The 15,099-nt window shown below is 35.8% G+C and overlaps 2 protein-coding genes across 3 annotated transcripts; one reads left to right on the top strand and one right to left on the bottom strand.

Annotated features, from left to right (window-relative positions):
* Window positions 1–4,029: 4,029 nt before the first annotated feature.
* On the top strand, window positions 4,030–9,907 carry LOC113281261. Of its 2 annotated transcripts, XM_026529960.1 has the most exons (8): window positions 4,030–4,186; window positions 4,290–4,732; window positions 5,601–5,786; window positions 5,856–5,963; window positions 6,309–6,512; window positions 6,600–8,470; window positions 8,686–9,254; window positions 9,772–9,907. In XM_026529960.1, the coding sequence occupies exons 1-7, from the start codon at window positions 4,111–4,113 to the stop codon at window positions 9,248–9,250; spliced, it is 3,453 nt and encodes a 1,150-aa protein (XP_026385745.1). In that variant the 5' UTR covers window positions 4,030–4,110; the 3' UTR covers window positions 9,251–9,254; window positions 9,772–9,907. The 2 variants fall into 2 exon arrangements, with proteins under 2 accessions (XP_026385745.1, XP_026385746.1); XM_026529961.1 differs by lacking the exon at window positions 9,772–9,907 and having other exon boundaries at window positions 6,600–8,465; window positions 8,686–8,856.
* Window positions 9,908–10,234: 327 nt separating this feature from the next.
* Window positions 10,235–10,937, bottom strand: LOC113278905 (cytochrome P450 CYP82D47-like). Its single transcript, XM_026527627.1, has 2 exons — window positions 10,482–10,937; window positions 10,235–10,375 (listed from the first exon to the last, which is right to left on the bottom strand). Exons 1-2 carry the CDS (start codon window positions 10,935–10,937, stop codon window positions 10,235–10,237), a joined length of 597 nt encoding a protein of 198 aa, XP_026383412.1.
* Window positions 10,938–15,099: the final 4,162 nt, after the last annotated feature.

Here is a 15,099-nt window from a genome sequence, read left to right on the forward strand (position 1 = left end):
GAAAAACTTAACTACTAAGTTTCAACTTGCATAATTTGCACAATTTACAAAGAAAATATCGTGTTGGTCAGGTGTTTTTTATATGACAGTGCCATCAACCAACATATGATGTATACTGGATGAGACTTATAACAGCTTCAGGGGAAGTTGCGCACCTGCAGGTGCACAAAGCCGCACTAAAGCAGCCTGTTCTTTTTGCTAACAATTTATTTTTGTGAAGTTAGGGCAGTTCATGTGAAATGAACAAATTATAAATTTGTTCATTTTGCTCCCACTATAGGATAATAAAATCACAAAGACTAACGAATAAACAAATTTATTGCTTTGGTTACTGCGGTCAAAGAAGAATGTGTGTCTCATCTAAAACCGTGCGGGTGAACTTAGTCGCTCACGGTTCTTCATTGACCGTTAAGTACTACATTTCAATATAACTCAACTTTATATTGTATTAAATTTTAATTAAATTATTTTTGTTTAATAATGTTAAAATATTTATTGGTGGGACCATAATAATACTAAAGAAATCATTGGTGGGACCGAGTGGTTAGACTTGTTTAAATTATACTTTGTATAAGGGCAGTTCCTGTGGTAATGAGTAAACTGAAAATTTTGTGCATCCACTTGGATGAACAAACATAATTTTCCACTGTGGAAAATCACAGAAAAAAGAACAAGTGAGAATATTATAACAAATACCCCCGAGGGGTAAATATCAATTCTTTTGGAGTCAACTTGAAAAATTTCTTCCAAATAACTTTTGGATGCAACTTGTGCTAGTTGGTTCTGCTTTTGGAAGACAAATGTGTTTTTAAGAGTTGAATAAGGGTATATTTCAAGAAGTAGATTTTGAGGGGTATTTAAATAAATTTCCGTATAATTTGGCACCACAAGGCTTAGTCTTATGGTCTCCCAATTTAGCATCTTTTTTTTGTGAAAATAAGACATATATTACTGGGCCATTCGTTAATCTGCGAATTCAGGCTCTTCAGAGACAGACTCGTATTGAGTTGCTCTTCCAATGACTATATTTATCGATAGAAGAATTATAGAGACATTGTTATTGAAAGTACATATATCATAAGCTTTGATCATGTCAAAAGCTATTGCAGGAAATAAAAAACTAGGAGCCTGTTCATTCCAAGAAACTACACTGCTTGAGCTTCTCCCCTTTTTGGCCAACAAGTCTGCCACCTTGTTTGCTCTTCTATCAACATGCTGAAATCCTAGAAATGGAACTAGTTGATATGCTAATACTCTAACTTCTTCTAATATTGCTACGCACTGCCATTGAACATTCATTTTCTTTCCCTGAAGATACCATATTGTTGCCTGATTATCCCCTTCTATGACCAGATTTTGCATATTGTTTCTAATGGCCCATTGTGTTTCCTTTAGCAGAGCTACAACTTCTGCCTCTTCAGATGAGAAGGTCCTGCAGCATCCAATTTCTGCTGCTTGGAAGGTACCCATTTACGGAGAATAAGACCAAAACCAGCATTAGTAAGTTCAGACAGCCAAGAAGCATCACAATTAAGTTTAAAAGTGTTAACAACAGGTAGGTTCCAAAAACTGTTCATGTTTAGAGTAGTGCTGCTAATTTCAGTTGTGATGGCTTTTCTTTCTGGGTGCCAGTAAGCGAAATGTCTTGAAATAGCAGTAGCTAGTTGTTCATGTGATCTAGCTTTATCTTCAAAAACTCTAAGGCATCTTTCTTTCCAAATAAACCAGCATGTTGTTGCTGCTAATGCCATTGAGATGGATTGTATGTTTCCTGTCCTCCATTCATTATAGTTGTCTAGAAAAGATCTATTTGCATTGAGTAAGTTTAGATTACTCCTCGTGTAGTCATTGGTGGTAAGCTCCAAACAGCCTTTGCAAAATCACATTCAAAAAACAAATGATAAGTAGATTCTACTCTGTTTTTACAAAAACACAATTTTTATCTTCATTTCTGGCAGATCCCAACTTTTGTTTAGTTGGTAAGGCATCCTGTAAACATTTCCAAATAAAAAGCTCATGTCAGTTTGAATAAACCCAAAGTCTTACGTCAATTCTGTTCTAGTGTATTAGTAGTAGAACCAAACAGTGAGGCTACGCTGAATCATCCAGTGTAAACATTTTTTTACTTCCGCTGAATGAAACAATATAGGCACTTTGGAATATTCCATTGGGCGCTGAACCAAGCGTCGAAAAATTAATTCGAAGAGAGAAGTAGAAGAGAAGAGTATACAATGCTTTTTGTCTAATATGGAAGCCAAATCATTGCACGAGGAGATAGCCCGCGCATATGCGAGTTGTTCATGTATATTTCGCGAAAAGTTCAGAAAAAGGATATTTTGATTTTGGGTCCCAACTTTGTGACCAGAGTTGCGTTTGGGTCCTAAAAAGTTCAATATTAGAGTTTGGGTCCCAGGACCGTTGTCGATTGTCTTGACCGTTAGAAAATCTGGTTAAATATGGAAATGACCCATATAATATCAGTTTTGGATTTATTTATTAACTTTACCATTTTAGTTTCCGTTAAAAAATTGGATATAAACAGTCGCTGATTTAATTTTTGTCGATAAGTTGGTAGTTGAAAGAACTGTTTTTTCCCAGAAAACAGTTTAACAGACGGTGGATGCCATTGATTTTCGTTGATGAACGAAAGAGATTAAAAAGGGATGGTCACTGCCATCAATTTTCCTCCTCCTGAAACTCTCTCTGACTTCTTTTCCTCCGTATGCAACTTCAAAAGTACAGTTCGAAAAGAAGGTGGGGAAAGCCTCACAGGGAATACTTTGGTGATTAAAATTATTTCTTTCTAAACTCCATTCTCCATTTTCTCGATTTTGTTTGTAATTCTGTAGGCAGCAGAGAAAGCTGGAAGCATAAAATGTCATGAACTCACTGGCTATCAAGCTATCTCTATCTTACAATTTGAACAACATATTGGGACCATATATATTAATGGATCCATTATGCTATTAGCTCTATGTAGAACTGCAGGACGAGCAACTGGTGGAAGAACAAGGCTAATTGATCACCAGGAAAACACATACAACGTGTTTGAGAAAAGTCCCGAGTCCCATTTGCTCTCCCCTTTTCTCTCTCTCAACCAAAGAAGAAAAAAAAACTACTTTCTTCCAAAACTCAAATCCTTGATCCGTCCGGTTTTGGTTTGATTTTTCAGATCTACCGGACGGATCGAGTTTGTTTCATTGTATATATTAAATTTTCAATAAAAAAAAATTGTTTCTAAACAATTTTTATGGTTTTCTAATCGGTCTGATGGTTTCACAAAATTATCAGGACCTGTTTTCATATTTTCTTATTAGGTTTTTTTGGTGGATTTGGATTTGCATTGCTCTGGAAGAAAACGATCTACTTCGTCAAATATGGAGATCGTTTCTAAAGAAATTAATTTGGGCATATTACAACCCTTTTATGGAAGCATCTGATATCTTTGATGATCAAGAAACAAAATGGTTTAAAACAATTATAAGGATTTCCAATCCTTCAAAGGGCTGTAGAAGTTTAATAGGATTTCATATCTCGTTTCTTTAAGTTTCGATTGTAAATCTTGTACCATCTGTATTGTCCTGTTTATTGATGTAATTGATCAATGTAATTCTTCAAACCTCAATTTTAATGAGGTATTCTAATAAATAAAATTTAGGGATTTCTTGAAGCCCTTTTTTCATAAAAAGGAAGAAGAGAAAAGTCCTAGAAGAAACAACAACGAGCATTCCTCTTAGTATGCATACCGTAGGATTCTGTCTGTTTTCACCGTAAGATGTGTTTAAATTAACATGTGCGGCTCACATGTTAACTGACGGCATTTATTTGAAAAAGCAAAAAAAGAATTTCCTAACGGTCAAGACAGTCAATCATAGTTTTGGGACCCAAATTCTAATATTGAGCTTTTTAGGACCCAAATGCAACTCCGATCATAAAATTGGGACCCAAAATTAAAATATCCCTTCATAAAATTGCTAACGCTAGACCAGCCGACCCTATACAAACCCGTACTTACATAACCCCAAAGATCTTTCCTTTATCTTTGGCGCTAATATTTTTCAATATACTACCATGATGACGCTCAAATAAGGAAGACGAGAAGTAAAAGCCATGGAAAAGATTTGTGCAGCTCACGCCATGCAATGGAGCATCGAGCTCGAGAACGGTCTCCGATCCAAAAAACCTGGTAACAAACAATCTGATTAACCAATTAATTCTATGCTTATGATTTTGGTATTTCATTCCTAGGGTTTTACATTTTTTGATTTTTATATATTTTATGATTACAGGTGAAGTAATTGAATCGATATTACAAACTGGAACTCGACTTGAACAATGGAGTAAAGAACCTAATTATCCATTATCAGTATTACAGATGTTTGGTTTAATTCCTGGTGAAGATAGATTGTTTGCAAATACGATACTTCTACGGCTAGCCGATGCATTTAAATCTGGTGATAAACAGATTAGAATTTCTGTTTTGAAAGTTTTTTTGGTAGAGATGAAGTTCAGGAGAAGTAAAGGGAAAAATTATGATGGAATATTGAGGAAGAATAGAGTTTTTAACTATGCTGAACTTCTCAAAAGAGTAAAGCTAGTTTATGATACTGGAGATGTGGAATCAAGAGGGTTGGTTTTACGATTAATTGGTTGTTGGGCTGATTTTGCCAAGGATAGTGCTGAGATTAGGTATATGGTCTTGTCCAGTTTGGGTTCTTGCCATGTTTCCGAGGTGAGATCATTATACACTTCTACTTTTTGTCATAATGACTTCAGAATGGATGCCATGATTTATGAAATGTTTCGTGTTCTGCATGTGATTGTGTTGATTTCTTTTGAGTAACGAGTAGAGTAGTCAGTAACTTTTTGTAGTAATAGTAACATAATTATGTTAGAACTATTCCTATAAGGAAATACAGTTTGATAAGTAAACCAATAGGATATATATGCCAAGATGAGATACCTATGCAAGTTTTGGTAGGTTAGGTCCGTGTATGCATCTACTCTTTAAAATTATTCAGCAATGAAATAATGCGACTCATAACATGTTTCAGAGACTTCATGGAAAATATTATTGATGAACTGAGTTGTGTAATATGTTCTGTGTGTAGCATGTGATTGTGTTGATTTCTTTTGTGTGATGTTTACTCAGAACTTTTTTGTACCATTAGTATCTCAGTTACTCAGAACTAGGATTTCCTGCTATTCCTATAAGAGAAGTACATGCGGCACACATGCGTGTAAACCAGTAGTATATCTAAACAAAAGTTTGATTGCTTAGGTGTGCATACAACATTGTTATTGTTAGTCAGATAGTGGGAGATTGCCGAGTGGTATTAATGAAGTACTTTATCCAAGTGGTGTTGCGAAATGACTGGGTTGATATTGGTGCAGGAGGCCTCTAATAGTTAGGAACATGTCTAACAATCCACATACCTGCATGTGGTTTGCCTGTACCTCCACTCTGTCGCTAAGATATCCTTGCGAATTTCTAGCAGATAAACAAGACAATATGATCACAACCTTGTTGTCATTGTTTTCGGGTTACATTATCATGAAAAAAAAAAACAGAAAATAACTCCACTAGTTTGACTTGTCAGGTGAAGGCAGCATTATTCGCCGCTGGTTGCTTTTCTGAGTTATCAGAGGATTTCGCATGTATTGTCTTGGAAATGCTGATTAACATGATAACTTCGTCAAAAACAACCTCAAATATAAAGCTAGCTGGAGCTCGCAGATTAACTTGTATGGGGACTTCATTATCACTTGCAAAGAGAGCTTACAAGGTCTGAAAATTTTCCACTTCTTTTTTTAGAATGGCCATGCTACTATCGTTAACATAGTTTTTTCTCCAGGCAGGTAAAAAGCTGGTTTTGGAATCTTTCCACCAGGAATTTATAGCAGAGATGTTAGTAGCACTCTCAAAGCTTGCATCCAAGTCGGTGCTCCTGATCTCTGAACAGGTACTCTTTTTAATTTTTTAAGCAAGTCATGTTTTCAATCTGTGATTAAAACCTAAGAAATGTGTAAAGATGGTAGCTTTGTTCTTTTCATGGCATGCTCACCTTGTTTTTAAAAGTGTAAAACATCTGCTGAAGATATTAGTAGTTTTATGAGTTCAAAATTAGTTATAAATAGGCTAAGATGGGATATATGGAGCGGTCCTACATGTGTAACTTAATGAATAATTTATTGACTTTATAAATTCGCACACGAATTTGAGAGTTAGAAATTATAGTTGGATGTCTAGGAAAGGTTGCCTTGGAGAACTTTAACATACTATCCTAAATTCTTTTTTCTGGATGTAGGTAGTCTTGCTCTTGCCATTCCTGGTGCAACCATCTGCATCATGTGTGCAAGCTGTCGCGTTAAGATGTTTGAACTTTCTCTTGGAAGGAGGAGTCTGTCGTTTTCCTGTAAATGCTGGTCTACTCAAAGCACTCTCGCATATAGTGGATAGCAGTAACCATTCATTGGGTTTGCAATGTGAAGCACAAAAGTTATTGTGTAAGGTCAGTTCCTAGTCTGTCTCTGTCACTGTCACTGTCACTGTCAACACAACTTATCAAATTATAATCGGGTTCTTTTGAAATTTACAGAGAGTGAGACATTCTTGCATGGATATATCTGAATTGGTAAACTTTCTACCATCTGTTAAGGCAGCAGCTCAATCTCCTATCTTATCCAAAAGATTATTGGCCCTCCGTCTTCTTGTAGATATATCTTGTGACCAAAGAATGGGAATGGAAATGACATCAGATGCAAATGATCTTACTCATCTTCCATCCCGGGTCCTTTTGTCGCTGCTAGATCAGATAGAGGGTCTGGTAAAGCCGGTACTAAAGAGTTGTCGCACTACGTCTGAAGTGGAGCAAGAATGTCGAAGCTTGCTCTATCTAATAGTTAGTCTGGTTAAGGAACACCCATCATTTGGTGTTCTTGTTCTTGACAAAATTAGATTAATCATAGAACCGACGATGGATTTGTGCACAGAAAACTCGGAAACAGCAGTTGTGTTGTCTTCTTTTCGTGATACTGTGATGTTTGATGTAGGAAGGCATGTTCGTGTTGCATCAAACCTTATCTCCTGCGTATATAAAGTTGTGGAGTCTTGCGAAACACTTGATGTAGCTAGTGCAATTACTTCTCAACTGCACCAGTCAATGAAGCTTCTGCTCAATGTCATACTCCAAAGCAGCTTATTTACTCAGGATATCCACACCGTCCACTTATTATTCTTACACTCTCATGTGATGGGGACTTACTCAGTGAATGATGATAATGGAATCTATACCATTGCAGAAGAGTTGAGTATAGCTAATACTGATTACAGGTTTCAGCATGAGAGAGTTGTTGTTGAGTATATGAAAAAAATGATAGCAGGAAAGGATAATTGGTCCGTCTACAGATTTGCACAATGGGCGGCATGTCAGGGATTGTGGTTGGTTGTTGCAATTCTGTCTGGGCAATTGATAAATAAGGTCCAATCAGAGTCCAATGTTAACTGGTTAAAATCCCTGACTCTATTTGCTCAAGCTGAAAGCACTGTCCTTCTGCTTAATTTCCCAAAACAAGTAAGTGAGGTCAGGGTTGCACCTTGTACGAGTGCTTTACCCGCTTGGAATGCTGGCTCTCAGAATTACATTGGAAGCCTTACAGAAGCTTGCAATGGCATACGCGCTGCAAGTGAAGTATTGGGATGTGCTACCACACTCGATCAAACCTTTTATTTCCAAAAGTGGTTTTTGGACTTAAGAGCTAAGTTTTTAGAAGCTGCTCTTGATATTCTGAGATTTTTGGGTTCTGATACATGCAACAATGCGAATATTTGCCGCAAAACATCAGTCTCGTATGTAGGTAGTTCTGAGGCTGAGGAAACTGCACCTGATTTTCGTTTGTTGGTATATTTCTTGACACGATTCTCATTCCGATTGAATAGGTTGGTTCGGGAATTTGATCTTCTAGCTACGTCTTTCATTGGTATGGACACTGAAAGTTTCAGGACCGTTTCAAGGCTTGCTCTAAATTGCTCAGTGCTGGCCTTTTGTACAGGTTTTATTCTCTACCATCCAAACCTATATGAGAAATCTATGGTCCGTGATTTGGAGAATTTGATGAAGTGTTCGCATTCAACGCTGCTAAAAGATGCAATCAAGAGGTTACAACATGTAGATGAGGAAACAAGTACAAAGTTAAAGGTGCTGTTGACTTCTATTGAAGAGCCAAAGAGCTGCTTCCACTTGCATCAAAAAACGTTTCTATATGGATCTGGATTCAGAGAACGAGAAATTTTGGTTGTTTCAAGGAATGCTGTAAAGGAAGTACTGCATCTTCAAGAAGAGGCAAGTAAAATGAACTGTAAGGGCATTCTAGGCCAAGTGTCGAAAGCAGGGGTGCAACTACTGAGGGGCATACTTATTAAGTGGATGCAAATATCACTTCAGACTCCAAAATGCTTTTTTCAAGTAAGGTATGCTGCTCCAAACTCTAGCTTTTTTTTTTTTGGTTCTTTGGGACTCTTGTGGCAAAATCCATCAATCTGGAGGTTCACGTTGAACTTTGTTCTCTGCAAAATGTGAATCCCCTAATGTTGGTTGTGAAACTGAATCTTTATTGTATATTAATTAGCTACCGCTTTATTATTTGTACAACATTATAATTTCTTGAGCTGATTTTCATGTTCAGGCCTTGCCCTGGAGCAGAATTGTTCACCTGTAGTGCTGATAACAGAAAATCTGATGAGATATCTGTTTTGCCTGGCTCCCATCTGTCTCTAAATCTCTGTCTCCAAATGAAAAATGTACCTGAGGTTCTGTCTGCGAACTTTTATTGCGTTCTAGCTTGTAAACCATCCTACTGCACGCCAGCGTCTGATGGACAAACGGAGGAGGAGCAGAGGCGATCTGGTTTTCCTGTTTCAGAAAGTGATGATTCCTTGGATCTGAATGAAACGCTGATGCTCTATGTTATGAATAGTACTGACGAAATGGGTACTAGAAAGCGTGGTAGAATTTGTGGTGATGGCTGTGGGTTTGTGTTGTGTTTTGTGTCTTTTGATGAACTCAATCAGAGAGGGCAGGGATTTTCAAATTGTTTATTAGATGTTACTGCATTTCCAGAGGGTTCTTACATGATCAAATGGCATAGTTGTTGCATTGACAGTCAAGGTTCTTATTGGAGTTTACTCCCTCTCAATGCTGGTCCTCGATTTTCAGTCAAGAAGCCTCCTGTTGCCGGTGATTCATATTAAGAGAGTGAGTTATCCTTCATATGTATGGTCTTGATACTTTAGACTTTTTTATGATGTTATATTCTTACATTATACATATTTTCTAAAAATATTCAACGTCATTCTTTGACTAACACCAAGTTTGTTATCTAGATGTATAGATAGTGTCTTCCAGCTTAAAAGGACAAGATAAACTTAAATAAGACCTAGGACAGTGTATAGCAAGGCTCTCCTAGTTAACCATACCAAGACAAATTTGAGTGACGCCTAAGACAGTTTTGATTCTGTCTGGCGCCTCTAAATCTCGGACAAGAAAATAAAATAATAATAAAGAAAATAAATTTGTAGTCTGTATCCGAAGTTTAAATTTGAAGCTTTGTTGTTGTTTAGAACATTAAATTTATCTCATGAAGGAAAACAGAAAACATTGTCAAAGACTCTTGCAAGTAAATACTTTAAACATAGCAAATGCAATTACAATAATAGGTCCGACAATCATTTCCTCTTATTTAATTCTTGGTACTTCTAATACTGTGTTGCAGGGAGGCTGGGACAAGGTTGAACTTTGAGCGGTGTACTTTGGCCATGGTTACTTATGCCTGAACCTTCAGTCATGTCTATTACTAGTCCAGATGATTCATCGTTGAAGTCGAATGCATGGAAAAGGCGAGCCAGCACGATATGCAATGTCTGGATGGCGAAATTCATCCCTGGGCATATTCTTCGTCCTGATCTGAATGGTGTAAACTGTGCCGCTTCACCACCAGCACCGCCATTAACTTGTGGAAGAAACCTTTCTGGCTTAAACTCTGATGGGTTGGACCATATTCAAGGGTCTCGATGCAGTTTCCAGAAGTTAATCTGCAAACGTGTGCCTGCTTTCACTTTATATCCATCCACAATACAGTCTTCAATAGCCTCGTGAGGTAATGCCAGTGGGCCAGCAGGATACAAACCTAGTTTTTCGTTGATGATTGCTTGGAGGTAGACCAGGTCGTTGATGTCTCATTGCTCTACATTTCGCTCCTCCCTGACTAGGGTATCTAGTTCATCCTGGGTGTTCCTTAAGATACTGGGGGTGAGTAGTACTGAGAGAGCCCATGTTAACAACATTGATGTGGTGTCTGAGCCAGCAGAGAGAAGAGTCTGCAAGATCAACAATATCAAATTAAATTTCTGATTGAAGGAAGGTTTCAATTTTCATCTGCGCAACAATTAGTTCATTTTCTGGAAAACCACCGTCACATCATACCCATTTGATCAAAGATGCAAGTGTAACAAGAGTGTGAGATATAAGAATGGAGTTGACGTACCAGACACGCGGCTTTTCCACGGTGTCTCGATTATAACTGATGAAGAGATCGCCCTTTTCTTCGTCAAGAACTAATAGCAACACATCCATGAAGTCATTTCCATCGTGATAGATCCTTGGTACTGTTGCTGCAGTTGTTGGTGTTTGCAGTCTCCTTTTCTGTCGATGCTCTTCAAGGCATTTTTCAGCAATCAAGTCCACCTCCTTTGCTATCTTCTGCATCTGTTCTATTTGCCCATCCATATCCAGCCACCCAAGGAATGGAAGAGCATCAGATGCAACTGAAACCCCTGATAGCTTGAAGAGTTCTATGATGGTATTGTGAGGCTTTCGACCTGCTTCTTCCTCTTTGTTAAGGTCGTTGTCGGTGAAATGCTCGTCGATGACTTTCTTCATAAACAGAGGCTTCCTTCATAACACTATTAAGATTGAAATGAGGACTTTTTATGCCAATTTGTTCTCTGAAGACAAAGATGTGGTTTTTTCTTTGGATAATCTGCAGTTTCCAGAAATAGAAGAAGAAGAGTTTACTGAAGATGAATTGTATAATGCGATAAAGCATTTTGGTTCCAACGAATCACCAGGATCTGATGGTTTTTCTATAGAATTTTACAGGGTATGCTGGCACATTGTCAATAAGGATTTCATGAATATGCTGGAGGAGTTCTTTGAATATGACTCATCGGATATGAGGCTTAACTGCTCTTTTCTGTCTTTGATCCCAAAGGAGGATACTTGTTCTTGAAATGACTTCAGACCTTTAAGTCTTTTAGGAAGTGCTTACAAAGTTCTTTCAAAAGTTTTAGCTAATAGATTGAAAACAGTGATGCCTAAACTGGTTTCAGACTACCAAGGAGCTTTTGTTAAGGATAAACAAACATTGGATGGTGTTTTGATAGCTAGTTAGTGTATAGATAGCAGACTGAAGGAGAAGAAGCCTGGCGTTCTTCGTAAAATTGACATGGAGAAAACATTTGACAATGTCAAATGGAAGACTTTATTAGGCATCTTGGAAAATCATGGTTTTGGCTGAAAATGGATTTCTTGGATAAATTGGTGTGTTTCTTCTTCCAATATCTCAGTCCTGGTTGATGGAAGCTCTACCGAGAAACTTAAGCCTTCTAAGAGCATCTCCAAGAGTGGGCGCTACAAATCCTATGTGGAATTTTTATTTAGATCCTTATTTGTGGGGTTACATATCTATATTATAAAGGACAACAATGGTGTTTCTCCCTATGGACGGAGATCTACAGTTTGGATACATAAAGGATGGTCCAGATTGAGATACATATTTAAGTTATTCAATTACATTCCAAGCATACAGAGAATGGTCCAGATTGAGCTAAATATTAAGATTTCCAATATACATTTTAGGCATATAAAGAAGGGTCCAAATTAATTCACATTTTAGGCATATTAATTCACATATTAAAGAGACAATGAATTTAGATTTTTCATGTCATTTATTTGGGAGTTATTCCTCCCATTGAATGTCAAACCATTTCTTTTATTCTAAATCAACAACTATATTCCTCGCATTCAATGTATGATTCTCTTTTGTTTTGGTTGCTTGAGATAACTTTTGTTAGGTTTTCTCTTTAATTTTTGTTAGCTTTCACTATCTCACACGTTGGGCGTCATTTTTGCGAATTAAAACCAAACCCTAACGGGTTTGAATGTAATATTTTGAGGATATGTTCCTATTACCAAGTTCTACATGCCTACCAAAAATGAGCGTATTCCGAGACGTATACCATCATCATCTACTACTTTGAAAATGAGCCGTTGAAAATCTGCGGATTTCTAGCCGTCGAAATTAAGACCGGTAGATTGTGAGGTTTTATATTTCAGAGTGTGCTCGTTTTTGGTAGGTGTGCAGCACTTGGTAAGAGGAACATATCCTCAAAAATATTAGCTTTAAATCCGTTACGATTTGATTTTTATTCACAAAAATGACGTCCAACGTGTGAGATAGTGTGACAATAAAAGTGTGAAGGGATCCTTCCTCTTTCATCCTTTGCAAAACTCTATTTCCAAGGTATGATTCTCTGTTATTTTTCTTGATTGAGATAATTTTTGTTAGCTTTTCTATTTAATTTTTTGTTTAACATCAATGGATTCATGACGCCTCGCGCCTAATATTTGTGTCATTTATGCAGTTTAATTTCTCTAGATAGTTTTTGTTAGCTTTTCTTTTTAATTTTTGTTAATTTTTGTTAGTTTTTCATCCTTTGCACAACTCTATTCTCAAAGTATGATTCTCTATTGTTTTGCTTGATTGAGATAATTTTTGATAGCTTTTCTCTTTAATTTTTTGTTTAACATCAATGGATTAAGGGTGTCTCACGCCTAATATTTGTGTCATTTATGCAATTTAATTTCTCTTTGTTACTTTTCATTAATAGTGTATTTTGTTATCTTGATTTTTTTTCATCTGCAGTCAAAAGATACTGATTAGATATGATTGCTATCTATTCATTTTTATTCTTATGTTAGATTCTTTTTAATATCATACCAATTAGTTTTTATTTTTTTTACACTAAATTTTTTATTTTTCTCTGGACAGAAAATTGTCTAATTAGACTTTGACTTCTTGGGGCCAAAATCAAAGGATTTACATGGAGTGAAAATAAATGACGAAGAAAACGATCATTCTATTGTTATGCACTTAACTTGGTCGGTAAATATCATTTTTTAAATCTATTGCTACTGTTGTTAGAGAGTTCATACTCTTTGTTGGATTAGAGTTGTGTACATGTTCGTATCAAATGGATTAAAGTTTCTTGATTATGTGTGTATGTTGTTCTTCAATTTTTTTGTATCATGTGAAACTTGAAATTACATTTCTTCATATTTATAACCTTTTGATGGTTTACAAAGTGAATATTTTTTTTGTATCTTAAATTCTTCATGCATAGTCAAATAATGGTTATATCCAGTTGACATCTAAAAATAAGTATTCTCGTAGATCATCTTAAATTGTTTATACATAGTCGACCATCTTGGCAATACTGAAATTTAAGAAGCCTCAAAACAAGCAATGCGGAACTGGCTTATTGAAACTCACCTATAATCTTTCATTTTCTAATTTCAAGAGATTATTTTTAAGCAATGAAGAAAGCGGTTTAGGGAGCAATACAATAATACATTTTTTTTTCTGTGGGATGCGTCACTATATTTATATGTGTCTGGACTACACAAATTTTCATTGCATGCATTTTATCATTGATGAAAATGAAGAAGTTTTGGTGTTCCAGAAAGGTACAAGTCTAATTTTTGCTAGAAGATGTGGTTCATATGCACATATATGATTGCGATGACTAAATTGTCGAATTTTTTAAAGATTATCTTAGTTTAAGAGAGCTTAGTTCATAGGAACTCATCTACATTTTTCATCTAAAGATACCATGACTAATAATTGATCCATTACCAATCTTTTACCATGTGGATATCATCTAATATTTGAGCTTCTTTTATTTCATTGAACATACCAAGTAACCAAAATCGGTACAAATATCTTACACTTTATAGAAGTTGATTTAAAAAATATTTTAATATTCAATTGAATTGTCATGTTCATTTTATGCTAGCAAATTATAAAATTATGGATGTTTTAGGTATATTATGTACTCTTAGGTTAAGGTGTAATATCAGTTCCATTTGCAAGTTTTCATACCATTCATATTTAGACTGGGTCTCTTATTTACTTCTAGGTCTCAAACGCATATGCTGATAAAGATCAAATCTCTTACACATGTATCATATAAGAAGGGGAAATTTCTTGAATTTTGATATGCAATTTTATTCAACGCGAGTCTTTCACTACTTAGTTAAGACAATAGGATTGTATTATTAATTTGCAAGGAAAAGCATATTTGGCATAAGACATATGCAATGTCATCACGCATGCCATTTTTCACCGCTAAGAAAGAGTCAAGGACGCCTCGTATCACTAATATCCAAGGAAATGTTGTGGGATTTAATGTTTTACATTTTATTTATTTATTTATTTTTATTTTTTGTACCGATGTAAGATGGGCGTTTTTCATATGTTAGTTTAAACCATAAATGTATAGTTATAATTCTTTGTCAAGAGGTTTCATATTACACTGTAACGTCTCTCAAACCTAGCTAGAATATTCTAGGGAATAATGACGTTTAATGGCCATAAAATGACTGGCTGTAAATTATATTATCCCAACCGATTATTTATTTTTTACCTGGAGTTCAAGTATTACTAATGTGTAACCATGCCAATTATACATTGATACAAGCACAAAGTCAATATTCGTATTTTAAAACTGTTAGTGGTTCCAAAAATTAATGTAGATATAACACTTTTTAAGGATATGAAAGAAGGATTCCCAACTCAGATTCCACTTTTTGAATTTCGAAAAAAAGTTTACTAAACTTTTTTTTTAGCACAAAATGACAATCTATTTAAGTGATGACTGAACTGCATTTGTAATTTGGAATGCAATCGAAAAGTTACTTTTATTCAAACCTGGAATTTCTACGTGTTCCCTCCTGGGACATTAGGTTTTCAAGTTTGTTGGTA

This window comes from Papaver somniferum, chromosome 5 (genome assembly GCF_003573695.1).
Source record: "Papaver somniferum cultivar HN1 chromosome 5, ASM357369v1, whole genome shotgun sequence".
In the NCBI taxonomy this organism is placed as follows: Eukaryota; Viridiplantae; Streptophyta; class Magnoliopsida; order Ranunculales; family Papaveraceae; genus Papaver; species Papaver somniferum.

Coding starts and splice junctions, on each gene's coding strand:
- LOC113281261 (XM_026529960.1), top strand. CDS start 4,111: ATGGAAAAGATTTGTGCAGCTCACGCCATGCAATGGAGCATCGAGCTC. Junction 4,733..5,600: donor GTTCTTGCCATGTTTCCGAG/GTGAGATCATTA, acceptor TTGACTTGTCAG/GTGAAGGCAGCATTATTCGC. Junction 8,471..8,685: donor AAATGCTTTTTTCAAGTAAG/GTATGCTGCTCC, acceptor TTTCATGTTCAG/GCCTTGCCCTGGAGCAGAAT.
- LOC113278905 (XM_026527627.1), bottom strand. CDS start 10,937: ATGAAGAAAGTCATCGACGAGCATTTCACCGACAACGACCTTAACAAA. Junction 10,376..10,481: donor TTGCATCTTTGATCAAATGG/GTATGATGTGAC, acceptor TTGATCTTGCAG/ACTCTTCTCTCTGCTGGCTC.